Raw genomic sequence first — 27,768 nt, 5'->3', positions numbered from 1 at the left:
TCAGACTCTCAATACAGATCTGTTGGTTAAATAAGTGAATATTGAGATCAATGAATATCAGTGCCAAATCCGGAGTTTTCCTAACCACCCATCATTTATCTCCTCAAAACTAGGCTCTGGTTCCTTGCTGCCAACATGAGCAAGCTCAAAGCTGGGCCACTGGCTCCACCACTTCCACATCACCTCCCTGGGGCTCAGAGTTCTCATCCACCAATTGACAAAAAAGGGCCCCACCTCTCAGAGCTGGTGGTGACTGTCAGATAAAAAAACACACAGGAGGTCATCAGGACAGTCCTGAAATGTAGCAGGGGCTTGGGAACATAGCAGCTGTGAGTGACAGGCAGGACCACTCCGTCTGCCCTCTGCCAGCCTCTCTGCACAAACCTCCTGTTATTTCAGTAGACCCGTGGTTCTCGAAGTGTTGGTCCCTGGGCCAGCAGAAGAGCAGCAGCATCGCTGAGAGGCTGTGCTCACAGTGCAGATTTCCAGAGACCCCGCCAGGCCCACTGAATCTGAAACGCAGGGTTAGTCCCACACAGGCTCCGGCTTGAGAACCACTGCTGTAGAGACGGCCGGTCGGCTCAGGTCGTGGGGAGCTGCACGGCTGAGTCCTGGCCTGGTGGTGGGTGGGTGACCTTCCCTGGCCCTGGGTCTGGTGGTGGAACGTGCTGCGACTAATATGAGTGGCAGGCGTGAGGAAAGCAGAACCTGATGCTTGCCCCTCTGTTGACTTGCCCACCTGCATCCCTGTTCTCCTCTCCCCATGAGAAAAAGAGACCCGGATGACGCCTGTCCTCCCCTGGGACTCCAGAATAAGCCACAGTGAGAGGATCCCAACCTGGAACTTAGAGCCCAGTACAGCCCAGCCCAGCTGAGACCAGTTCACCCAGAGCCAGGAAGGAGGAAATTAAATATCAGCGGCTGCAGCCACTAGACACTGAGACCGCAGCAGCTGGCTGACACCCCGCCACCCCGCCTCACATACCTCCCTGTCTCTTTCTTCACTGGTTCCACCTAGAACAGCTACCTTCTCCCAGCTTCCCAAATCCCACCTGTACCCCAGGGCACAGCCTCTACTCCACCAGCTCTCAGCAGTCCCCGTACTGTCCTGCCAGCCAGGCACCCGATGCGCTTTAGTAAGCTCGTGAAAAAGCTCAGGAGGATAAATTTCTCTAGGCAATTCATTTCCGTGTTAACCTTTGAAGGGGCCAATTACTCAGCCGAAAAGCTCTTTAACTTATCACCACTAACTCATTACCTAGTTAGAGGTTCCGTGTTTAATAATTCTATTTGACGTTGACTTTCCTGACACTTGTCTTCTTTATCAGGCAATCTGAGTTGGTCCCCATGTCTGGCTCAGTATTACCACCCTCAGCCTCAAGCCATCAGCCACAGAACGAGGGGGCCCATGCCAATTAGAAACAACCCTCTTCTGAATAATCAGGGGCTTCTTCATCGTATAGTGCAAAGCCCACAATGCTCTTGTGACTCTTCCCATTCACCACCCCCCATCATCTGAAGATGATGGGCATTAATTTGACATCTGGCCCTGAACCCTTCTGTCACCCACAGGGTACCCACACTCACCCCACACACGTGCCAGACCGCAGGCCTAATTGGCGAGAACTGAGACGTCCGGCCTAGCTTCCCTCTGTGTCCCCGTGTCCCCAGAGATGAGAAAAGAGCCGGTGCAGCAAGACAGAGGCGAGACCTAGACCAGCCGCCTTCCCAGGCCGGCCTTGGCTCGACGGACTGACTACTGGTCTCAGGGACTGTGTGGGCAGGTGGAGAGGGACTTTCATGATAAGCACGCCTCTGCCCTCGTGACTCCATGGTGGCCATGCGCCACCCACCGGCCACCCTCCTCTCATTTCCCAGCACAAGGCTGACTTTCTCTGGGGAGGGGTCACCGCGCCTGATCAGACGCTTCTCTTGCTGGGCCCCCACGGCAGACTGGGGGACTCAGTGACACAGAACAGTCAGGGGGCGGGACTTTCGGGGCTCTGTCCTTACAGGGCAGACACATCCTGGAGACAGGGGCCTTACTTACTTACAGAATCGGGTACCAATAGTTAATTTGGACCCGGAAGCACTGGTAGAGGAGCCGGAAGGAGTCGACACAGGTGGTCTTGCTGGGCAAGCTTCGCTATGGACCCCACGTGCCTAGAACATGCCCCCTAGCTGTCCTCCTCGTCTCCCCGCGGCCCCAAGGGCAAGGACGCCTGGGATCCACCCCCAGCTGTCTCTGTAATGGGCAGGGGGCTGCGCCTGGGGACGCCAGCTCCACCATGGCCAGGCACTGCTGAGAAAGCGCTGGGCAGTGTCAGCAGACTCAGGACCGGGAGGTTGCCTGGCGCAGTCCCCAGGGCCCAGGGAGCTCCCCAGCCAGCCCTGAAACACTGAGCTTCTTTTGTTTATGTGTTTGCTCATCGCCAGCACGTGTTAATTGGACACATTAATGGGCTTCCATTTCCACACATGCGTACAGCAAGCTTGGAACGTGCGCCCCGCCTGTCTACAGTTTTCCCCATTTCCTGACCCTCTTTCCAGACCCTAAGAGTTCCTCCTCTACTTTCATGTCTTTTTTTTTTTTTTTAAGTTCCCATGTATGAGAGAAACATGCGGCGTTTGTTGACCTGTGTCCAGCTAATTCTGCTTGACATGATGTCCTCCAGTTCCATCTATTTTCATGCAAACGGCAGGATTTCATTCTTTGTGGCTGAAAAAAAAAAACCAAAAAACTCCACTGTGCAAACATCAGGTATTTTCTGTATCCATTCATCTGTTGATGGGCTCCAGGCTGACTCCACAGCTCGGCTCCTGGGAACAGCGTCTCCGCAGTGTGCTGGCCTTGACTCCTTCAGGCCTAGCCCCTGCAACGCTCTGACCAGAGCAGGTCCTAGTTCTAGTTGTGGCTTTTGGCGGAACCTCGTCCACAGTGGTCACGCTGATTCACATTCCCGCCGTGCACACGGGCTTCTTTCACATGACAGAAACAAGCCCTGGGTCTGGATGAGCTGCTGTCATCCGATCTCCGCAGCTGGAAGCTTCACACCTTTCGAGGATGGTCCTCTTTCACGTCTGTCGGCTCCTTCCAATTTCCAAACCATTTTGTGAGGTAGCGGGCTAGTTAGAGTTGGCTCCATTCCACGGATGAGAAGCCCGAGGCTCAGACAAGGAAGGACAGGGCAGCCACCTCTGGAGCCCCAGACTCGGCTAATACAAATGACTGCAGCAGCTGCAGGGCCGGGTCTTGTTTCCAAAGAGTTTTCACAGTCCTGCTCTTTGCAGGTGCCATGTTCTAGATGAAGCAAAGCCCCAGAGAGGTCACAGTAGAGCCGGGGTCCAACCTGGGTCTCCCAAGGGCTTCTCTCCCTATAAGTGAGGGATCAAACCCCCAGCTATGGATCTATAGAAGCTGTCGACCAGCACTGCCCAAGCCCCTGGCCACCCTGGGCACAGTGGCACTATGCCCAGTGCATGGTGGTTACCACGGGAGTTTTGGGAATCCTGATGTCTGGGTACAGCCCGGGTGGACTCACGAACTCTTGGTGGAACCCACAGTTCTTCAGGGGACTTGGAAGCGCAGCTGGGCTGGGGGCACTGGGTGGTGGGAAGCCTTGGGCGTGGGGTGAACACCTGAGCCCACACTGTCCCTTCCCTGGCCATCCCAGGCTCTGACGGGGCTTGGAAGAGATGGGTCCTGTGAACACACCGGGGAAAGTCTGGTGTCAGACCAGTGCTCAGTGTGGTGCTAGTGACCACCAGCAGCAGCACTGTCCCCAAGTCCCTACGCTCCTCCCAGCCCAGCCCCTCCCTCTGCAAACCTTTTTTGGGGTTTCAAGGTCTGAAGTCAATGGTATCTCCATCCCGCCCTTCCAACTAAGCAAACGTGTGTAAAGTTACCAGAGGGCGGGCTCGCTGGTCCTCTCTTACTAGCAGGAAAACAGCTTCACCTCTCGGGTGGGAGGTGGATGTGTGTTACAGTCTCACTCCTGTGAATCATCCCTTCTTCAGACACGGCTCCAGTCGGAGCTCTTTGGAGAGTAAAGAGGGAATGACATGCAGAGAAATTAGTCACCTCTGAACGCTTGCCCTGAAGGTTTTGGGATCCAAGTGTTGTCACCTTCTTGATCTGAGCGGGGCAGGATAAAGGGCCAATGACAGGATCTGAAACACTCTTAGAAGGTACCCTGGTACCGTCTCCCCTGGGCACGAGCCTGCGGTGGGTTTTGAAATTCCACCATTAGAGATCCACTCCTTTGGGTTTTACAGAGCTCCAAACGGAAATGCAAATATTTCAAAAAGGAGGTACACGCCATAGACCTCCATCCCTTGCAATGGATCCCTCATCGTATCATTTTCCAGGTTTACAGTTCTCTAGGTTTTGAGAAAAATGGAGACACAAGAGGCATCCTGGCAAACAGAGGCAAGAAGTTGCCCGAGAAGCAAAAGTGGGAGGCTTCTCCTAACATAAGTACTTACTTATGTTACCAGTGTGTCCTAGTTGACCGTGAAGGATGCTCTTTCCAAGACGTGACTTCATTCCATCCTCACCCCATCCTATACATACAGGAATCTGTTCCCATTTTACAGATGAAAAAATGAAGACCGAGAGCAGTGAAGAGATCTGCTCTGGTCTCAGGACCAGTGAATAATGGAGTTGGGGTGCATGCAAAGGCCATGAAAGTGCTGGCTGCCTCCCTATCTTCTCTGGATCACTGCATGCACTGTGCTGGAGTTTAAAACAAAACATTTCCCAGACTCCCTTGCAGAAATGTGCACCACTGAAGTGTGAACAGAAATAATTGGATGGGGCTTCTGAGAAATCTCTCACTTTTTCCTCTTACTCTTCTGTTTTTCATCTGTCCTGCTGCCTGGAAGAGAGCTGTGATAGCTAGGGCTCCAGCAGCTACTTTGTACTATGAAGTGACCTTAAAGACAGAAACTGTGTGCTGAGGATGGCAGGGAAGAAAGACAGAAGGAGCTGGGCCCCTTGTGACCATGCTGCACAGAAAACCAGACCTGAACTCTCTTCCACTGAATTTCTCTCAATGGAGGGACATATCAACTCCTGTGGATGTAAGCCAGGTTAAATCCACTTTTCTGTTCATCTGCTTTCTCTGTGAGACCTCCGGCAGCTTGCCACTCCTCCATGGCTCACCTGATGGATACGGGATGCAGAGATCCTCATCTTGCCCAGAATTCCTGCTAGCTGGTCCCGGTGGCTGTCTCTAGGTGGACTCAAGGTTCTGGCTGGCACCTCTCTGTCTGTTTTGTGCCAACATTGCTGGAATTTGGAAATGTGGGGAAACAACAAAAGTTGACAGAGAAAACCCCTGTGGACTCTGGGATTCCCCACTCTTCCCAGAAAGAGAAGCCCCAGTTGTCCCCACGCCCCGTCTCCAGGCTTCATGAACGCTCTGCGTCATCTGTGAGGTGTGCCTGCAGCAGGGTCCATGGCGCGGTGGGGAAGGCCGGGTCTGGGAGACTGTATTTCTTATGCTTTGCCTTGTGAAACTTAGGGAATCTACTCCATTCCTCTAAGACTTGGTTTTACCAACTACAAAGTGGGCACAATATCATTTGCCCGACCCCTACTTGTGGATGCCAGATGATCCATGTGACGAAATCTGTGGAAGTGTGAGATTCAGGGCAGGCTGATTTTGGTTTGGGCTCTGCCTAAGGAGCGGACTCTTGCCCCGGTCACCCCAGTTTCCCCTTCCGGCCTTTCTCTTCTTCTGCCAGTGAGAGCTCAACCCACCTTTTCAGGAGAAGCCAGACTGGGGACACAGCTGAGTCCAGGAGCTTCCCCAGGCTTGGTGGCAGACCCTGTCCTGGCACGCCCCTTTCCCTTTAGGGTGCCTCTGTCCCTATCCGCTTTTCCACAGGCTCCCGGAACTCTGGGTGCCAGTTGATGAGTAAATCTCCCTCCTTCCTCTGGTGGAGGTGGCTGTGTTTTCCTGGGTTGGGGGCGGAGCTCCGCCAAGGTGTGACAGATAAGCTCCGGCTGCAGTGGAAACGGTCTAAATCTGTCTTCTTGTCCTTTCCCCAGATGGGAGACAGAGCAGCAGTAAGAGATGCACCCTCCAGCCCCGCCAAACTCAGTAAGCTGGAATGTCTGTCGGGGTGGGGAGGGCGTGGCAGGAGTGTGCAGACAGAGCAGGGGCCCTCTTCCCACAGACCCTCCCCTCGCCCGTGTGGAGATGCTGCGCTCCTGATCAGCGACATGGAAGAGACTCTGCATCCTGGCTAATTCCACACTGTGCTTTGGAAGATGCTCGCTGCTCCCCTGGCCCTCCTGGGGACTGTTCCAACATCACGCCTGGTGACAGATGTTCTTGACGACTCTTAGAGACAAGTGTTTGTGAATGTCACTCGGGCTGATAATGACATGCAGGGCACTTAACTTCCCATGTCACATCAGGGATGAGGTCCAGCTGGCGGGGTTGTTGCTCCCTCTGGGGCAGGGAGCAGGGGACGCCCCTCCCATCCCGCCTACTCCTCTTTCCTGATATGTCCCCTTCGATGCTAGCCCCATTCTGGAAGGACAGGCCCTGGCCATGAGAGATGTGACTGCCAGCTCTCCCCAGTCACTTGGGAAAGAGGCCAGGCCCCGTTTGAGGATTGTTTGTGGACAGCATGTCCCAGTGCCCGCCTGCAGGGCTCAGCCATGTGCACTGGGGAGGACGAATGCTTTGGGAGGGCAGCCAGAGTCATTAGGCAATTAGGGAGCTTGTCGTGTGACAGAAGAGCAAGGTTCTGTTGCACTGTCAGATCCCGATCCCACCCGAGCCAGCCAGAGTTGGCATTACCCAAGCCGGCACGGCACCCCTGGAGCGCAGAGAGTTCCTGCCGATGGCCTGTGTCTACCTTGGGTTGGGCCCTCTGAACCTCCATCTAGGTCCTTGTTTCTGACCTGAGAACCTAGGTTTCAAATGTCCACAAGACAGGTCTCCCTAACACTGGGGCGCCAGATGCTGCAGCGGTCCCAACCTGTAAAAGCAGGTGAGTTTAGCAATGGCAGGAGCTGCATCATCCTGCTCACTGGGTTCTGGAAGTCTAAAGTGAAGCCAGAGCCTCAAAAGGCCAGGGTCATGTAGGTCAAGTGTTTCCACTCCTTTCTGAAAGTCGGGGCACCTGCTTGGTATCCCTGGACTGGACCAGCTGGGGTCTCCTCAGGGTCTTCTCAGGTGGGCAGCCCACAGCTCCGCAATGGCTCTTCCTTAGGCTGCTGTGGGGCAGCATCAAAGCTCATCTTCATTCTGAGCAGGTCGCCAAACATCGACACAATAGCTGGGTGGGCCAGGACTTACTGGGTGCTGAGGATACAGAGACAGTAGACAAGAATAACAGGTGCTGGAGAGGGAGGTGGGCGGAAAGCTGCCGCCCAACTTCTCAGACTGTGGAGAGCAGCAGGAGGGGTCTGTAAAGCTGGTGCTCTCAGAATTTAATTCTTGCAAAGGGCCAGTGCCTGCTGTCGTGTGTGTGTGTGTGTGTGTGTGTGTGTGTGTGTGTGTTCCTTCTCCTACCCCATAAGTTCTTCAAATAAGTTAAAGGAGTTAGGATTTCTTTCCTACATCCTCTCATCTCTGAGGTCAACTTCACCCCATCTCACATGAGTTTCCAGGATCACATTCTCATCCACAACCTCTGGAGACATTGCAGTTTGTGTACGTGACCCCTAAATCCAGACCATCCTAAATTAAACCTCTTCGGGCCCCACTCTGACCAGTCTGAATGACTCAATACCATTAACCTCCCCTGATCTGAGCAGCAGACCTCAGCTAACGCAGCTAAGAACCCTGGGAGCTTCTTGGCGCCTCCAGCACTTTGTGACTATGGTGTTTGGAGCAAGGACAGCTCTGAGCCTATGCACATGGAACTCCAGTCAAGGCAGGGTTTCCTCACTTTGAACTTGGGCAATTGTAATTAAGTCCTTGAACCAAGCTAGGTAGGTAGGTAGACAGACAGACAGATGACAGATGGGTAGACATGGCAATTTTCCAAGCATATTTTCTCCATAGATATCATGCCAACGAGACAGATTGAGCTGCACAGAAATGGGTCCAGTCGCTGGGGTGTGAGTCAACCACCTTCTAGCATGTTCACATCAGCGTCAGAATCAGGGTGGCTATTTGATCAGTTCATGCTTCTCCATTTTGTCCTCTGTACAGCACGCAGGTTTGTCAAATGTCCCACACAGTTGTGATAGGCTGTTTGTGCTAGTGACTCAGTCAGTGGAACCCCCTGGGGTGTCTGTGCAATTCACCTGTCACTCCAGAGATTGCGGCCCACTTCCCTGGAGGGGCAGTAGGTGGGTGCAGTGGAGAGCCACTGAGGGAGGATGTCCTCCAGAGCACCGTCCTCAGGCACGTCAAGGGGGCAGATAACAAGGTCAAGAACTACAGGTCCACAGTGTCTCCTGAAGGCAGGGGTTCAATAACTTGGCAAGATTTGTCCTTCGCAAATCCATAGTGGGTCAGCAGTCTTGGCAAGGGTTCACCGTCATCTAGTGAGAAAGACTTTTCTAGAATTTTCTAGGGACTTCATGTCCACTCTTGCACCCTCAGCTTTATAGTGTTTATTCCTTTGAAAAGCAGAATATCTTTCTTCCTCCTCTTCTGTCTCAGAGTCACGGCTTGCAAATCTCGCCTCTGTGCTCCTCCAGCCCTGGGACGTGGCCTGCGGGGCCCAGCACTCCTGCATGACACTGCCACACATGTCTGTTGGACTTGGATGTCCCTGGTACCAGCCTCATCCCTCCTGGCCTGGGCTCTGGAAAAGCACAGGCTGCCTGGTTCTGGATTCTGTCTCTGCTACTTACCTGCAGGGGAACACCTCTGGCAGGTTTCTTGTATGTAGAGCAGAGCGATCAGTTGTCCCCCTGGGGTTTCTCCAGAACCAGGCACTTTGCCTGCATTAAGCCCTTAGAACAGCGACAGCAGGGCCTCCCTCCAGGCAGCCTGCACACCCCGCTGCCCCCTGCCCCTTGCTGGAAGATGGAGGCCAGCCCCGGCCCAGTGTCTTTGCCTCTGTCTGCTCTTTGCAACTTCTTTCTTGACTAGCTTTTTTTCTTCTTGCTATGAATACAGACTAAAAACCCCTTTTGGGCTGCTTCTAGGCTATCTTTAATATCCATCTTCCTAACTGGGCTTCCCTCCCTCTTTCAGTCCACCTTCTGGTCAAAATCTAAGCATGGTAGAGAGTCCATGAGGCCTGCTGATACCTGTTTTTTCTTTTTTGTTTTTTGTTTTGCTCCTCATGGGGATATTTCACTTTCTCAAAATCCAGTTTCTTGCTTAGAGTCTGCTATTTCTCTCAAGCCATGCCCATTAGGACGCTGGACAGTTTGACCACAGTGGTTGAGTCTGGGCATTGAAGCCAGGAACCGGGGTACAAATCATATCTTATTGTTTGACTTCGTGTTACCACATAGGAATAGTTGAAGCAATCAACTTTATAAAGAGAAAAGGTTTATTTGGCTCATAGTTCTGGAGGTTCGAGTCCAAAGTCAGGAGTCCCTTTGTTCTGGGCCTCTGGTGAGGTCACCAGATGGCAATGACAGGAAGCTGGGTTGGAGCAAACTACTCAGAGGGAGAAAGGCAGACCCTGGAGTCCCACAGTCTTTCCAAGGGCACTAAGACCTAGGGACCTGCCACCAGGCCCCACCTCTTAAAGGCCCACAGCACCTTCTGATACTACCATGGACAGGACCATGCCTTTACAGATGGACCTCTGGGTGACATGAACCCAAATCACAGCAACAGCCCCTCCTCTTTCTGGCTGTGTGACCTTGGGAGAGTTTTGTCAAATTCTCTTGACCTTTTATACTTCTTGGTGTGTCCAGGAGGATTAAATGAGAGAGTGCCCACAAAGCCGAGCATCGAACACACAGTAAGACTGCAAACATGCTGGCTGGCGAGCACTCTCACTATTATTTGGCTCCAGACCCACACTTAACATTTTTCTCCCAAATTTTGGAAGTCTGTCTTCTTAAAAATAAGACTGAATTGTACATGTAAACTTCCTCTTCCAGGAAGAGATCGGAAGCCCTCCCCTCTCTGCCCCCCAGGTATTTTTGAGACCTCACTTTGGTGACATGGGTGTGTCACTGCCTGGATGCACACATCTTCTCTGCAGTCCTCAGCTCTGTTTCCCTCCCCCCACACCGTCGCCAGCCTCAGAGCCGGTGGCTCTTTCCCTTCACGCTTTTTATCAAAGTCAAGACCATATAATAAATTCACAAGGGAAGAAATAGACATATTTTCAAAAGGTCAACCTCCCAAGTTATCAAAGAAATGTAAATTAAAACGAGTTCCATTTTTCACCTCTGGAATTGGCCTAGAGGAAAGGCATTGTGTTCTCAATATTGGCAAAGGTGTGGTCAAGAGGGGGCGCTGTCACCTACCACCAGGGGAAGGGTCAGTAAGTGTTCGAAGCTACATGCAAAGATGACAATTTCCTTGTTCAACCAATCATTCAACTCCTAGGAAAATAGGTGCAGGCAATCACTGACGTTGCAGTAACATAGTTAAAAACAAAAATATCCATCCCTGTGCTACTTTTAATATGGAAAAATGGGAAACCACCTGGATGTCCAAGGATTGGAGATTGGTTAAATAAATTATGGTACAGACAAATGAAAAATATGTTCATATTATGGGAACTAAGCAAGCTGTAATGTTGAAGGGAAAGAATTAAGATATAATAGCATATACTAGATTGACCATAAATATCATTTAGAAGTGATATAAAATGGAAGGCACTTTCCAAATGCCTCTGGTTACATTTGGATAATGAGAGTGCAAGTCATTTTTATTTCTCTCTTTATAATTTTTCTTTACTTTCCAAATTTTCTACTATAACTTTAATAAGTAGAAAAATACATGGGTACATAAGTTTAATGATGTATCTCTAGCTGTATACTTTGAGGTATGTGCATATGTACATATGTTCACATTCAAATCTAATACTGCTTTCTTTGCATTCCAAGATACGAAACTGTGGACCAGTCCTGCAGATGTGGGCCAGGGAGTTCCCTAGCCCCACTCTAGTCCCTACCCCATCACTTGTACCTGTTCTCCCTCTGCTTCCCATCCAGAGACCCATCAACTCACAAAGTCCTCAATGATGGATCCAGGGTTCTTGTGCCAGGGATTCTGACACTCTTCTCAAACCAGCATGCATAAAATGAAACATGGGATCTCAAAGGACACCTTGCCTCTCTTGGGTAGGGAGACTCATAGAGTGAGTGTCATAGAAACTGAGGCTGGCACAGGAACAGAGCTTGTCTGTAGTCAGCCACCCTGGCCCCGGGGACTCTGTGTATCACTCTGCAAATAAGTTACGCAATGCTACTGCAGCTTTCTGCTCCTCTCTTTCTACCAGGCCTAGGAAATGACCCCTTGACCTTCACAGTAACTCCACAAGGTCAACATCATTGTCTCCACCTCCATAAGCAGACTGGAGCCCAGAGGGGTCAGCACGGGTGGCAGGTGAACCTCCTGTAAGACCCTGGTCCCACACAAGCAGAGCACAATCCAGAAAGGAATGTTCTTCTTCCTCTAGGGTGGCTTAGAAGACGCGGCGGTGGTCTCCCAAAGGAAAGCGGCTGCCTGAGGGCGAAGCCAATGCAGACGAAAATGGAACTTAGGGGAGGTAAGAAGGCAGGGCAGTTGTGGGGACCTCTGCCCAGTCAAGCCTGAAACGGGTTCTTGACTTTCCAGTTCACAAGCCAACACGTTACTGTGCCCATTTTATTCTCTCTCCCCCCCCCCTCTGTTTTCTTTAGCCAGTCTGATTTACCTCTCTGCCACCACATGTCCATATTAAGTCAGGCATAGATTATTCCCATTTTACAGGTAAGGAAACTGGGATAGACCATAATTAAATGACTAGCAAGTGGTTGAGTCACGATATGAATCCCGTTCTTTCTAACCTAAAAGCTTTTGCCAAGGCGAAAGTCAAGTGCCTTCCTTCTTGGAGGATTCAGATCTTTCCACCAAGAGGTCTGCTAATGGCTCCTGGCGCCACCCCCAGCAGGGCTCATAGCAGAACATTCTGAGGCTTAGGGCCAAGGACCAGCTACCACAGGCACAGCAGAGCGGCATGGTCCTGGCACACACACCCTGTGCAGGTCCTTTACTTAGATTTGCAGTTATTCTGTCTCCTTTTACCTGCACAAATGGCACAGTGGGCCCCGCAGGCACCCGGGGGGGAAAGAGGTATAGGTGGCAACAGCTCAAAAGCATCGTTGCCCCCTCCTCCTTCCCGCCAGATGCAGCCACTGCCTCTGCCCAGCCCTGGCTCACCTGTAGATCAGTACCTCGTCGTCGGAGCAGTTGTACTGCAACTGGTACATCTTCACCCGCGGCGCTGACTTGCTGACCGACCACTTGACCAGGGCCGAGGTGGTGGTCACATCGGACACCAGCACGGCCCTCTCCGGGGTGCTTTTGGGAGGCTCCCCGCCCCCACTGCCCCCACCGCTCCGGCCAGTCTTGCTGGAGCCGGTGATGTCGGAGAGGCGGGACTTGGGGGGCGCCGAGCGGCCGGTGCTGTTGCTGAGGTGGGGCAGCTGGACGATGGAGACCTCCACGGTGGCCGTGGCCTCCCCCGCCGCGTTGGCCGCAATGCAGGTGAAGGCGCCACTGTCCTGAGACGTGGTGATGAGGATGTCCAGGGTGCCGTTGTCGTACACAGCGGTCCTTGAGGAGTTCCCCACCAGCCGGTCATCAGGCGCTACCCAGTGGATAAGGGGGCTGGGGTCCCCGATGGCCTTGCACTTGAGCGTGGCCGCCTGGCCCTCCAGGACCAGCAGCTTGTGCGTGTGCTGCGTGATGAGAGGCGGCTCACACACGAACTCCTCCTCGCGCACGTGCCAGAAGTAGCGGCCCTTGAGCGCGCCCGGGGAGCCGCAGGTCTCCAGGTCATCGTCCCGCGCGAGCCTCCGCAGCCAAAGCAGCTCGCAATTGCAGTGCAGCGGGTTCCCCCCGAAACTGAAGGACAAGGGCGGGGCAAAGGGTGTGGCGGTCAGGGCCGAAGCCTGGGAGCGGGCGAAGATGGGATCTGGCGGCAGCTTCTGCAGCCTGTTGGAGGTGAGGTCCAGGCGGGCCAGTTTCTGCAGGTCGGCAAACGTGCCCTCGGCGATGTGGTCCAGCAGGTTGTGGTCCAGGCTCAGCTGGTGGAGGTTGACCATGCGCCGCACGGAGTCCCAGGGTAGGCCATGCAGGTTGTTGTAGGAGAGGTCCAGGTCCTCCAGCGTCAGCAGGAAGTCCTCGAAGGCGTCATCTGCGATGCCCGCCAGCTGGTTGTTGTTGACGATGAGGTGCTGCAGGTTGACCAGGCCCCGGAGGGTGTCCTCCCCCAGGCTGGGCAGCCGATTGCTGTCCAGGTGCAGGGAGCGCAGGCTCTCCAGGTCCAGGAAGGAGAAGGGCTGGATGTGGCTGATGGTGTTCCTGGACAGAGTCAGGTCCACCAGCCCCGTCATGTTGGCGAAGTCCTGGCGGCCGATGTGGATGATGAAGTTGCCGCCCAGGCGCAGCTCCACTGTCCTCCGGTCGATGTCGGGGGGCACGAAGAGCAGCCCCTTGGAGGGGCACAGGGTCCCCAGTGACTCAGACAGGTTCTGGCAGACACAGTACTTGGGGCAGGCATCAACCACAGCAAACGCCATGCCAAACGCCAGCAGCCCACCAAGCAGGGTCTCCATGGTCTGGTCACTCGGCCACGGCGCCTGGAAGGGAGGCACAGAAGGTGAAGGTCAGGAGGTGAGTTCCTAAATGCCCTCACAGAGCTTCCTCCCTCCCCAACCCACTGCCTCAGGGAGAGGCAGAGGACGGCCCCGCCCAGGCAAGCTCTTCTGCCTTCTCCTGCAGTCCCACTAATTCAGGTCCAGGTCTCTCTTTTCCATAGTTCTTACCATATTCTAACATCCTATTTAATCAACTCATTTATTATGCATATTGCTTGTTTCCCTTCTAGAGCTCCAGCTCCACGTGGGAAGGTGCCTTTGTCTGTTTTATGAATTGCTGTATCTCAAGCATCTTGCACACTGCCTGGAACACAGTTGGTGCTCAACAAATATCTGTTGGATGGATGGATAGATGGAAGGTGAGCAGGTGGATGGATGGATGGAGGATACCATATCCAGAGTTCATCCAATAATAGTTGGGTTTGAAGGTATATTATGGCTGTCTTTTGAAGTCCAGTGTTACCTTCTTAGTTGGTTTAGGCTTAACAGGAAATAAAATTAGGCTAGCATTCCTTAAGAATAAGGACATGGAACTTAATAAGGACATGGAACAGACCCATCATTCCAGCTTCTTAGGAGGCTGAGGCAGAATTGCAAGTTCCAGTTCAACCTGGTTAAGATCATTTGTCAAAATAAAATTTGAAAGGGCTGGGAATCTAGCTCAGTGGTAGAGCATCCCTGGGTTCAATCTCTAGTACGAAGAAGAAGGGAGGAGGAGGAAGAGGGGAAGGGGAAGAGAACCTGAGACACGGGTGAGTAGGGGACTGGCATTGGAGAATGTCTTCCCCAAAGAGAATCCACATAAGTTGAAGGAAGTGAAAAGGGACGCAGGGAGGGAGGCAAAGAAACCAGCTTCTGAGCACATGCTGGATCCTCTTGTGGACCCTCACATATTTGGGATCTGAACACCCTTACAAGGAAGTGAGAATTAACCTGGCCACACTTGGGTCTTTATTCAAAATCACTTTGGCTTCCCTGACAACCCTCCCCTGGGGTCCCCGACTCAGCAGGTCCCTCTCCCCTGCTGGGTATCTGCTCCTTGGAACCTGTCAAGGTCTACTTCACTTGCTATTTTACCCACTTGTCTGGTTTATTGTTTGTCTTCCCTGCTGGCAGCAAAGCCTCCAGGGGAAGGGGCTCTTTTTTACTCACCACTGTATACACCACTGGCCCTTAGTAGGCACTTTTGAATGAATCTACTCTCTAGGGCAGAATGCAACAGCAATTTGCTAAAGCCTGTGTGCCTCCAAACCTTAAGGTTTTCTCAGTCGTCCATGTGAGAGCGACTTTATCCACCTTATTTGTTTTGTGCTAAAAGCAACCAATTGAGTTGGACTTTGGGAAAATCATGCACACTGTTGTGTAGCATCTCGCAGACCAGCATTTCTCAAACTGCCTTCTAGGAGTGCTAATTGGATTCTGCAAAACCGGCTTCTGAGGCCAATAAGTTGGGGAAGCGCTGCCTACTCGTTTGCTCTTGCAAAAGCTCCAGACGTTCACCAGTTCAGAAGAGTTGAGGGAGTCTGCTACAGTAAGACACTGGGTTAGTACTGAATTGTGCTTCACTCGCATTTTTGAAACTCTAAAGCTATTCCTTTAAAGCAACAGTTATTAACATCTTGAGGAAGTAGAGTTCCAGAAGTCCCAATTTGAAGACTATTGATACAAACAAAAAACTAGCAGAGTTTTAAGAAAAAGAAATGTGTACAGGAGTAATTTAAAACGGTTTTCCAAAGAGAATCTTTATTATGTAGATTCGAATTCCATCATGGGGCCTGTTGAAGGGTAAATTCCCACCTGAGACCCTTCAAGAGCCAGTGATTTACCCTACATTTCACCTGGACATGGCACTCTAAAAACAGCCCTGTGGAGCAGAAATACAATGTGAGCCATAAATGTAAGTGTAAATTTTCTAGTGGCTATATTTTTAGAAACCTAAAAAAGAAATAGGTAAGATTAATTTTGATAACATTTTATTTCACCCACTATATCCAAAATCCTATTTCAGTACGTTGTCAAAACAATTATTAATGAGGCCTTGAACATTGTTTTATTTGTATGAAATCTTCAAAATCGGGTGTGTATTTTATACTTAGCACACATTTCAAATACTCGCCAGCCACCTATGGACTTTAGTTTCCATAATGGACAGTGCTGTGAACCACAGCTCACAGGTCGAATGTCTCTTGCCATCTGCTTTTGTAAATACAGTTTTATTGGAACACAGCCACTCTCATTCATTTGCATACTGCCTAGGATTTTCTTCCTGCTACGGTGGCAGAGGGGAGTAGTCGCAGCAGATAACATGTAGCCAGCAAAGTTGAACTATCTTGTTCTTTACGGAAAATGTCTTCTGACCTCTGTTGTAGAGGACTGTACTTCTTTTCGTCGTCTTCATTATGAGTACTCTGTTGAAAAGCATTTATCAAATGCCTCATTCCACCCAGTTCTGCTCTGGGCTCCCCTTGGCCGCTGCCCGTCCTGCCAGCGCTTATTCTCACCAAGCCCCTGCCTGAGGTGGGCATGCCCTCCCTGCCCCACGTCCAGCCGGGTACATCTGTGCCCGGATGTGGAGAGTTGGAAGCTTCCCACCTGCTATCCTGCTCTGTGCTCACATGCGTTCCGGCCTTCTGGGTGCCTGCTCAGCTGTGGCCTGATAAAGCAGGAGAAGTCTTCTCCCTGTGGCTTGAGGCATCCCTTGGGTTTTCCAGATATTGGGCTCTGTGCTGCAGAGTGAAGGAGGTGACATTCCTTTGCCTGCTGTGGCCACCTGAGCTATGTTGAGAGGTACTCCATACTCCCTGGGGGTCAGGGACAGCCAGAGCCAAGGAAATCCCTGGCTGACACGGCCGGTGGTGGCTGTAGATGCTCCTTGGCCACAGAAGGAAGGCTGTCTTCCTTGTGAGCTCTTGTCACTCAGTAACTGCTTCGGTGTTCCAAGGCCACGTGACATTTCCCTACATTGTCTCATCACGGCACACGTCAGAAATGATTATATTTGTCATATGCATCTGGGTCTAGGGCCAAGATTATTCGATGGCCTGTGCTGGTCTCTTCTATTGTCCCTTGGGATCCTCTCTCTCTCCACCAGGGCAATGTGGATGGCTGCCTGCCACATCCTGGGACTCTGCTGCCCGCCCCCAGGAGCCAGCAAAAGTGGTGGCAGCAAGAAGGGAAGGTGGGACACTTGGATGTGCACCCTGTAGCCCAGAGCCCGAAACCCAGGGTCTATTGCTTCAACAGCTCTGCTTTGTAAATGATGCTAAGCAACCCGCACTTAAAAAAGAAAAAAAAAAAAAAGTTTGTTGAGGATTAACAAATGTCTAATGAATTCAGATCTGTGACATAATAGAGCCGGGTAAATATATTTTAAGTAATCAGCATGGAAGATTACTGACAGAGAAGTGACTATTGAATCTTAATTAAAATTGTATTCTGAGAACTGTCACTTAATACATTACTCTAACAGCCAAACAAAAGGCGGTTTAAGCCCCAAGAACAGAGGGAGACAATGAAGGAGTGAATCTGCAATCAGTGCCTAGCCGGTGGGGGTGGGGTGGGAAGAGGTGCAGGAGGGAGTCGGGCAGGTTACTCCACAGCCCCAGGGTGTGGGTGGTGGAGGGGAACAAGGAGAGGTGGCAGTTAGGAGACAAGGGCTGGGAGCAGGTACGAAGTCACAAATGAAAGTAGGTGGAAGGGCCGCGGGATTATTTTGGGGCAGAGCTGAGAGCCCTGTGGGATCAGAAGCCAGACTGCAGAAGAGATGCCGGTATCAAATGTCAGGATCAGCTTTGAAGGAGGAGTCCCAGTGAGCTCTGCTCAGCAACGCCCCAGGGGAGAGGGTGGGGACGCAAGGAGAGGCAGAATCAGAGTCTGAGAGGAAGAGACCCTCTCCCTGCTCCAAACTGCAGTGCCCCCATCAGCCCAGTCTTGGGGGTTTATCCAGGGTAAGAACAATATCTCCTCCCTCCTTTGGATTTCTCCATGTGGTCCTGGAAAGACTGGAAGGTGAGTGCTGTCACCAGGGCCGAAGGTGCCCTTGTACAGGGAGAAAGTGGTGTCCCTGGTGGACATTTATAGGGCAGGTTAACTGAGCAAACTTGTGCAGTGAGCAACCTGCCCCACCATTCCTTGCAGCCCTGAGTATTGCCATCGACATTTTAACCACTATGAAGTGAGGTTCAAAGCAGGTCGGGCCCTCCCAATCTCCCCTAGCTACCCTGGGAAGAACCATAATTCACACTGAGGATTGCCTGGTTCCAGGCCATGCTCAGAGCACAGGAGTTCCCTTTGGAGGCTTCCACATGCCTGGTATACCCAGAGAAACTGGCTGTTTCCACTATAGGATCGCCTAGGAACTGGTGATGCCCCAGCTGTTCCACTCCATTTGGGTACCCCTCTTGGGGAAAGGCCTGGAAGGAACACGGAGGTTCTCAGAATCAGAGGCTGCACCGGCTCAGAAAGACCCCCGTTGGGCCCCAATGGTGGTGAGTCATACACACCTGCACACGCACACACGTACACAGAGAGAAATGTACTGGCCATATAATACAGAATTGTGAAACTAGGCTGTATGTTTGCAATCAAAGGCTCCAGACAGGAGTTTATATTTAAAACAAAAGGAAAAAAGAAAGGTGGGGACAGAGAGTGGAAGCAGAAAAGGAAAGGCCCTGTTCCCCGGCTGGAAGACGGCAGGCCCCATCCTTCCCACCCTGGGGCCACCTCCCTGTCAGAATCACCTCCGCACTGCTCCAGACGGAAGAAGCAACATTTAGCAGATGGCTGGCTCAGTGTCTGTGCCATCTCTCCACCCCATTTCCATTTAAAAGATACCTTAGCAACCAGCCGGAGCCACCCGCCCCTCTAGCCTGTAAATCAAGCAAGATGCTTGTCTCCAGCTTCAGGTAAAAAGAATCGGCCCCTCCAGGGTGCTCCAGGCTGGGAAAGTGTGAATTAATAAGAGTGGGCGGGGCTGGATCTGCCACCTGGAGGCAGCTGCCTGCGCCTCCCCTCCAGACTTCCCTCCCAGCAATCTGCTGCTCTGAATCACACCGCTCCAGAGGAGCCGGGCGCTGGCTCCAGGGCCAGGGGTGGGGGAGACCCAGGCCCAGTGCAATCTGGACCACAATTATTCTAAGGGTAAGGAAAGCCACTAGGCTTCAGAGAGCTGATTTCCCAACCCTGTCTCCAGCACTACCGCTTATAGGGATCCTTCTAGAACCACGAGAAGAGGTGGGAACTGTGTGATAAGTGTGTGTTGGGGAAGAAGAGAGCCCTTGCCTGACAGGGGAGGTATAACCGACTTTGCTGTTGGAGTCAGTTTCCAGCGAGAAAGAAGAGAGCCAAGAGGAAAAGCGAGAATCACCAAGGGCGGCCCCAGCCCCCTCACACCCTAGCTGGTGGCAGCAGAAAGACATTTGCAGAGGATGGGGAAGAGCCTCCCCTGAGCTGCCATGGGGATGGGAGCCACGTCTTGAACCCCCAGACCCCTGCATTAACGAGAGAAGAAGAGCGGCCTTTGCTGGGACAGACAACAGCAAAGAAAAGGGGAAACAATGTCTAAAACATAGAAAGGGAAGAGGAGGCCATTGAGGCTGTTTTAAACTTCTATTGTGCAAGATAAGCAGTTGTTAGCCTCAGTTATTAAGCACAGAATGCTTCCTTCCTGCTCAGTGACAGCATTACGCCTCTCTGTCAATGCATCCATGATGGCTTTTATTGTGCTGCAAGGTAATTATGTGTTTGCCTGCCTTCTATCCCCCATTCACCTGGGACCCCCTTCTTGGCAGGGATTGTATTTTGTTCAGCTCTGAATCCCCAGTAGCAAGCCCAGTACCTGGCCTAAGCAGGCACGCGGGACGGGTCTGATGAGTGAATCAACCACTAAGTGCTTCCCCATGAACAGCCGTGGCCTTTGGTGCTTCTCACAGGTCAGTGCCCTCCCACACGCTGCAGGGAGAGGGCTTGTCCCTGTGGGCTGGCCAGGCCTGCTGGGGAATGAGTGCCCCCTGGGAATAGTCCCCAGCCAATGCTAGTAGGAGATGGGGGTATTTCTCCCCCATTCCCTCTCCCCTTGGCTGGGATCACATTGAGGCATGTTCTACGGTGTCCCCTAGAGAACCCCAGTGGGACTGAGCCTCAGTTTCCCTTTAAGTCACCTTGAAGCTGCATCTACTGGCCTCCTTCCCTTGCCGGGCCTCATTTTCCCACTTCTCTCCCCATGTTTCCTGAAATCACCCAAATAAACCACTTATGCTCAAGTCCTTGTTTCAAACCCGTGTTCCACTTCTGAGGAAGCCAGCCCAAGGCAAAGTTCTTAATTATAATTGTCATTATATAAGTTACCGACAGCCTGGGCCACGGTGGAAGCGTGAGATACAGGGGCATGAAAACTGTTAGGAAAACCACGCAGCTTCTCCTCGGTGACCAACGGAGCACACAATTTATTGGAGGAAGGAGACCTCAGATTGCACAGGAATGACCGCAGCCATAGTTCAATGGAAACACCTTCTGCCCAGCGTGGCCGTCGTGACTGGTAGGAGCTCCTGCGCTAATGAGGGTCTGGCCTGGCCTGAGCGGGGTGAGGTGACTGAGGAGTTGGAGAGGAGACTGAGGGTGTGAATGTGAGGAAGGTCGGTGTGGGACAGCAGGCGTGAGTGACAGCGCTCTGAGGGTGTGTGTGACCGAGGGGCGGGGCATGAAGGGAGCTGAGAGAGGGAGGGATCCGTGTGTCCACGTGACCAGACCCGGGTGGGTGGAGGAGGACTGGTTTCCCAAACTACCCGGATGTGCAATGCACGTGAGGCTGCGCTGCTAGAGGAAGGGGGGCAGGGGAGTACGGCCTGTTTGTTCGGCTTTGATGGAAACAAATGCTGTTTTGCTGCCGCCTTGTCAACTTCAAATGCATTAATCTCCATGGTTGCCTGTGATCTGTCCCCGTGTTGGGGACATAGACAGCCCATGGCTGGCAGCTCTCTGCACCATCCAGGCCTCAGACTCGCCCTCCTCCCACCTGCCTTCATTCCAGACTCAGGTGTGACTGCGGGGGCTCAGGTGACACGCGTGCAGATTTCTGCCTTAATTCACGTGTGGCTTTCAAGGTTCTTTCTCTAAAGACACCCTGACCCTATTCCAAGTATCTTTCGCTTGGATGAAATCTTCAGCCAGGAAGCAGCTGTGGAAACCTGGGAGGACCACTCCCTTCTCACCCCAGAGAGCCAGGCTGGAGAATGCGCACACCCAGGGCTGCACTTCCATCCCTGGGGACTCTCAGGGCCTTTGCCCCTTGTCCCTGGTTTTCCCAAGCAAGTCCAAACCCAGGGACCTAGCCCTCACCGTCACCACACCTCACATCTGGGTCATAGACGCTCCAGACACGCAGACTGCCCAGCACCCCACCCTCCCAGTGTTCTCTGGCCCTTCCTGAGGACCTCTTGTCCTTGTCCTCCACAGGATAGAGCTAGTGAAGGGGCAGTGGGGTGGATAATTCAAAGCCGCAGATAATCCAGACCTCGTTTCCATTTGGCCGGGGAACATTCTCTATGATTTACTCTCCTCATTATGTTTGGCTCAGGCTAAAATTAAAATTGGCTTTTCACATTCGAGCCCCCCCAGGCTGGAGGCTAGCTCAGGCCAGATAGTGCTAAAGTTCACTGTGGTGAGTGGACATGATTATGTGGTGACATCTTGGGGGGACATCAGATTTGAAGTTCATTAGAGGTAGGGGTTGTGTTTTGCCAGCAGGCCGGGGCTCCCCAGGACAGGGGGTGCCCACTTCCTTCACCCCAAGCACTGAGTCCTGCTTCCTAGGTCTGAGGCGGATGTTCGCAATGTCCTCCCTCCTCAGGGAGCTGCCCTGCGGAGGCCTGGGTCTACCTGGCACCCCTCCCTGCGCCAGTATATCTGGGCCTCATCGGGGACACGGGCTGAGCAGAGTCTCATGAAAGCTCAGAGCACAGAGTCTGTTCTGAGGACCAAGCCTCATTGCACAGGCTGGAGGTTATTCGTGTGCCCTCTTTGCGTTTGGTACGACATCAAGCATGGCAGATTTAATATTGGGCTCCTAATAACACCGATAATCATTCAGACAAAAAAAAAAGTAGAAAATTAAATTTGCTTCTCGGTGGGTGTTTGCCTGTTGGATTTCACCTGTTGGCAGGTGGCAGAGAGGGTGCTCAGCCATGGGAATGTCGCTGACAAAAGGATCCCATGTGGTACCTCGGAGCCCAAGCCTTTCCGGCCTGGATTCACTGCAGACCCCAAGACTGGAAGCACAGCATTGTGTGAGCTGGGACTAACTTTACAGGCAGAGCTCTCACCAGGTCCCTCGGCAGACCGAGGTCTCTAGGAAGGTCACAGTAAGGGCAGGGCCTACTGAAGGGGCAGGATGGGCTGTGGGACAAGACTTCCGGGGCTTCTGAGGGCACAGGGTGCTGGGCCATGTGCCCTCACCGTCCCCTGTGCTCACACTGCAAAGGCCTCCCAGGAGGGTGTGGCGGGAGGCCCCAGCTCCTCGCCCTCCTTCCACCTTGCCAGAGGCAGGTGGGACAGGCTCCCCTCTGTGCCTTTGTTATGCTGCCCTTCTGTGTCCCCTGACACAAAATCAGGGTCCTGGGAGGATACAGATGACAGACTCAAAGGGGCGCCTGCAGGAAGGGAAACCATGGGCTGTTGGGAGAGGCCTGGGCGGGGTTGAGGAAGCAGGAGTGGGGGCGCAGCACCCAAGGCTGGCAGCACAGGGGCCCCCTCCACCCTCTCAGCGGGTGCTCTCCAGATCTCAGCCAGTGCAGCCACCAGAGGAGAGTTGCCCTCCAGGAGCTGCGGCCCAAGTCTACGGCTGTAGCCAAGGGACCCACCTCCCGGGAGGCAGCAGCCCAGGGCAGGCCTCTCGCTCCCACCCAGCCCTGCCGATGGCTCTCAGCAAACCCAGCCAGGAGCAGAGGGCAGGGAGCTCACTGCAGCAGGCTTCAGAGCAGCGCTTGAGCCGGAGCAGGGCCCGTAAAGGTAGGGAGCTAATCTGGAAAAGCAAATGGAGACTGAGCAGAGAGTCTTCCTCTTATCAACTTTCCAAATGAGTCGTTGGATTAAACCCTCGAATTTTAAGGAAAAAAGAAGGAGGGAGACGGAAAAAGGAGGAAGAAGAGAGAAATTAATAATCCACTGGAAACAACAAGCCCTACAGACTCAAGGGCAGTAAATATGAATTCAATTTGGTTTTGCCATTTGCAGAATCCAGCCTTCTAAGGCGCTGACAGGCTGATCAGATAAAAGCCACTGTTGCCACCAGGACAGTGCATTTAAATTTTTATTGCAAACACCAGGCTCCATTACCCCCAGGATTTGCTCTCTGCATTCCTAATGCCGTCTGTCTCTTCCTGTTGGAACAGGAGCCTCCGACTCTCACCTACGGGACAGCAGAAGAGTGTGACATGGGAGTTCTGTGCACCGGGCCACGTGCTGGCCCGCCCTTGGGCCTCGACAAGCTGCTTCTCCTCTTCCTGCCTCGGTTTCCTCATCTGGGCAATTTGGCTGGATGAGGGATGGGGACAGTCATCAATTCAGGTTCATTTCCAGCCCTAGTGTGATGAGATTTGGGGAGGGAGCAATGATGTCCCAGACCCCTCAGCACCCAGCCGGCCCACCCCAGGACCTCAGGTGTGCAGGGTGAGACCTTGGCTGTCTCCCACCACAACCTGCAGTTCCAACAGGGCTCCCTGGTTCCTTCCAAGGTGCTGCGTTTCCCTCTACTTCTCTCTTCACCATCATTTTCTCTCTCCCTCCTTTGGCCTTCTCCTTGGAATAGAGATCTGGACCCCTGCCGTCAACCCCTCCTTCCCCCCACCCTGTGACATGGGGACCTGCTCTGCCCCCGAGACAGGCTCCTGCCGAGCAGCTGCTGCACCTGCACATGTGGCACAGGGGGGGTGACGGGGCTGGATGGGAGGACTCCCTCTTCTCGAATGTGCTTAGCTTACAAATGTGTTCTAGGATGACCTCAGTCAGGGGAGGAGGGAACTATTTACGGTGACTCTGGCACTTGACAGGTGCTATTTCATTCAAACCACTCCATAATGCAATAGTACCTGCCCATTCCACAGATGGAGAAATCGAGGCTCAGAAGCTTATATAACTTGTTCAATGACTCGTGACAACAGGCAGAGCTGAGACCCCAGGCCAGGTGTGCCCTACCCCATCACAGGTGACACTGTTCCCAAGGTAGAAAAAGAAGTGACAACATGTCATGGAAATTCCACAGAAGCTCCCCCCCCAATATCCAGGGAATGCTTCCTGGAGCAGGTGGTGCTGACTGTGACCTTGAATGACAGATGGTAGGATCTGTCTAGCAACTCCAAGGTCAAGGTATTAAATGAGGATGTTCTAGAAGGCAGAACAGAGATGCCAGGTGTCGTGGTTGGGGAGAGGCAGTGCTGACCAAGGTGGGCAATTAGAGACACCTTTCCAAGGAAGACCCTTTGGGAGGCCTCAGTTGAGAAGTGCCATCTTAAGAAGCTTGATTTAGCAGAGAGGTGGCTGGAGGTAAGCACATGCGCTCGCACCCAGCGACCTTGGAGGCTGGGGATTCACCTCACCTCGAGTTCTGCCTTGCTTCTCACCAGCTGTGTGATCTTGGGCTGGTTGCTTGACCTCTCAGGGCCTCTCCATTGGGAGGACATACTTGGTTAATCGTGTGAAACACTGAAGCACATTGTGAAATCTCAAAACGGTGCTGCCTGGTGGAATTCTTATTCTGTGGACTGGCTGCTCTCAGAGGGAAGTTTGGATACAGAATGGACTTTAGATCACCGCTGAAGTAGAACTCCAAACTGTAAGGCACCATCGCAGAACCCAGCACTCTCAGGGGACCTGGGCCACTAGTTGAAGAGTTGCCGGTTGTTGTGGGCTGTGTGGGTAGGAGAGAACAGGGAAGCTGTGATCCTGGGCCACCAACTCTTCCTCCACCAGCCGACCCAGGGTCCAGGCTTGGACTTGGGCAGAGTGGGGTGCGGGCTTCTGGTCCAGAAGAAAGGTGGCCAAGGGTACAGACAGAATTTTTGTTTAAACGAAGGAGGGACCTGCCAGAGCTAAAGGAGCTGGAGCCCATGGGAGTCACCATGTAGCTCTGCTCTGACACTTCTGGTCACCCCTGTGACCATGGGGACTACAGGGGAGACAGGTCCTGGCTCCTCTCTGGTCACCATAGGTCTCTTAGGAACTTCTTCCCCAGCTGGTTCCCAACCACCAGTGGCTGCCGTGTGCTGTGTGCCTGCTTCTGCCAGGGTGGCTGTACGTATTTATTGAGCTGAATCATTAGCAGCTATAAATATTTATTGAGCACCTGCTGTGCCGAGCTCCATCTAGAGTCTGAGCAAGAGCTCCTTTCCGTCCTGTGGGAGGCTTCCATCTCTTACAGGCAAGACAGAGAGGCTGCCGGGAGGGAAGGCACACAACTGCCTTCTTCCAGAGGCAGGGAGAGTTGTGTGCCGCCGGGGACAAGAGACTGGAGAAAAAGCTGGCAGCCTCTCCTCGAACTGGGACTTGAGAGGGAGGCGGGCTGGGACTTCCTCAGACTGGGGCTCCCTTTGGCCTCCCTGGGGCCCTACATTCCTTCGCCATGATAGTAGTTCTCCAAGAATTTCTGTTTCCTCTTTGTGCAAGACAAAAGACGCCTGGAACTTCTCATTAACTTCCAACGAAGCACGTCCCCATAGTATGTCAGTTTGTCCTGTGTAAATTTGGATGTTACTTATCCTTTGTGTGTGTGTGTGTGTGTGTGTGTGTGTGTGTGTGTTTGTGGTACTGGGCATTGAACCCAGAACCTCACACGTGCTATGCATGTACATGACCACTGAGCTACACCCCAGCCCTTTTTCTAAATGATTATTTTATTTTAAGACAAGTTCTCACTAAGTTGCTGAGGTTGGCAACTTGAACTTGCGATCCTCCTGCCTCAGGCTCCCAGGGAGCTGGAATAACAGGCATGTGTCACCACGCCTGGGAGATATTAATTACCTTCGAAGTCACCATAATGTCATGACATCAGCCGCGGACTCTGAAATGGACCACACCCTCAGTCTTTCTTCTCTCTCCAAATCTGGTTGCCCTTATAGCATCGCCATGGACAGAGCTACCACCATCTGGGGCGGGTACGGTTCTTCCACTTGAGCTAACTGGGGGCAACCTGAGATTAGAATCCTAAAAGTTTGTTCCCCAACCTCTGTCTTTCAGTGAACTTCTCAGAAGGTGACTGACTTGCATTTAGCTGAATTAATTGTCACTCATCATCACTTCAAATGCAGACCCTCTTCCTCCTGTCATCTGATGGTGAAGGCTAGGGCGTGCCAACTACATGCTAAGCACTTCCTGCTGGAACCTGCTTCATCCTCCTCCACCCTACCAGGTGGGCGTGGTCAACAGCCCACCTTATGGACAAGGTAACCGATTCAGAGGCTGGAGTTTAGATAACTTGCCTAGGTGACCCTCCCGGTACGTGGCCACTCGTGCCCCTGTAGATGTCAACAGGGTCTAGGGACCCCCAGGCCCACCATATGCTCCTCTACTAGAACCAACCAACGAAACATGAAGCTCTAGCCAAACAGCAATCACTTTATTATCAAGCAGTGATAATAAGTGACAATGAACTGAGCCAGAACAGGGAGTGTTTCAGTCAGCTTTTTCGCTGCTGTGACTAAAAGACCCAACCAGAACAATTTTAGAGGAAGAGTTGATTTGAGGGCTCACGGTTTCAGAGGTCTCAGTCTGTATACACAGACTCCTTTCCTCAGGCTCGAGGTGAGGCAGAACATCAGGGCAAAAGCGGCTCACATGATGGTCAGGAAGCAGAGAGAAAGATCTCTACTTGCCAAATACGAATATGCACCCCCAAGTCACGCCCCTAGAGACCCTCCTCCTCCAGGCACACCCTCGGGCCTCCAGTTACCACTCAGTTAAACCCACTAGGGAATTAATTCACTGATTGGTTTAAGGCTGTCATAACCAAATCATTTCTCCTCTGAACCTTCTTGTGTCGTCTCACACATGAGCTTTTGGGGGATACTTCACATACAAACCATAATAGGGAGCATGCACCAGAGTTTGTGGGTAGGCAAACCAGATGTGCCAAAGGCCAGGAATGTGCCACCATCGCGAGACCTAGAGTCTGGGTGCTGCTGAGCACTGTCCCTCACACCTGGGGGGGTGTGACTTCACCTTGACTCCCACCTGCAGAGTTGGGCGGGGCTCACACTGTCCTAGAACCAGGAGAAGAGGAAGCGGTGTCAAGGAGCACAGTGAATTCTGGGCTTCTCCAGTTACTCAGGGGCTTAGTGTGCTCAGTAAGTGAGGGCTCCCTCCCCTCCAGACCCCACCTCAGCCAGCCGCAATAGGGTGGACAAATCATGATCCAAAGATCATGTGGTCAGGGTGGGCTTGAATTCAAGAGACCCTTTTCTGCCAGCATGTGACCACAGCCAGTCGCGCCGCTCCGGTTACCCTGGGTTGCTTCAAATACACAATAGGAAGGGTATTTGGGGATGATGAGAGTTTGAATCCTCTTTCGGCCCTCACCTTTAGGATGCTTGTCTTGCGGCAATTCTTAAAAGATCAGTTAAGTAGGTAGTTGAAATATTAATGGCTGGTCGTGTTAAGTGAGGATCCTGCACTGCCTTAACCCGGGCACCGAGTCCCTAATGGGTCTGTAGTGTCTGGAGGGACTGCGGGGCTGGGGAGCCTGCCCACTCTTCTAAGTTACATCACGTATGCACCTCCTGCCCTTTGACGGTAAAGCAAGCCTAGGAAGCCCAGGCCTCCAGCTCAGCTCCCTGTGGAGTCCAGGAGATTGCGCGGAGGACCTGCAGAGCAAAGGAGGAGGCGGGCCTTTGGCTAAAGGAAGGAAGTGGGGGCAATTTCCTGTTGCTATTGGAGGAATAAAGGGCCCTTCCTGCAAGGTGACTCTGCAGAGCCTCCTGCTGTTCCCTTTCCCTGGTAAGAACCCCCAGGTGTATTCAGTGAATATA

At 52.6% G+C, this 27,768-nt stretch overlaps 1 protein-coding gene across 1 annotated transcript in view; it reads right to left on the bottom strand.

Annotated features, from left to right (window-relative positions):
- Window positions 1–27,768, bottom strand: part of Lrfn2 (leucine rich repeat and fibronectin type III domain containing 2) — a 166,450-nt gene that overhangs the window by 21,419 nt on the left and 117,263 nt on the right. The window contains exon 3 of the mRNA XM_047558709.1: window positions 12,315–13,738. Coding sequence (XP_047414665.1) covers window positions 12,315–13,714 — 1,400 coding nt within the window. The 5' untranslated portion in view covers window positions 13,715–13,738. The remainder of the gene's footprint in view (window positions 1–12,314; window positions 13,739–27,768) is intronic.

The sequence above is a fragment of the Sciurus carolinensis genome, chromosome 7 (assembly GCF_902686445.1).
Source record: "Sciurus carolinensis chromosome 7, mSciCar1.2, whole genome shotgun sequence".
In the NCBI taxonomy this organism is placed as follows: Eukaryota; Metazoa; Chordata; class Mammalia; order Rodentia; family Sciuridae; genus Sciurus; species Sciurus carolinensis.
Note: the sequence above shows the minus strand (reverse complement) of the source record. Positions and strands in the feature narration are given on the sequence as shown.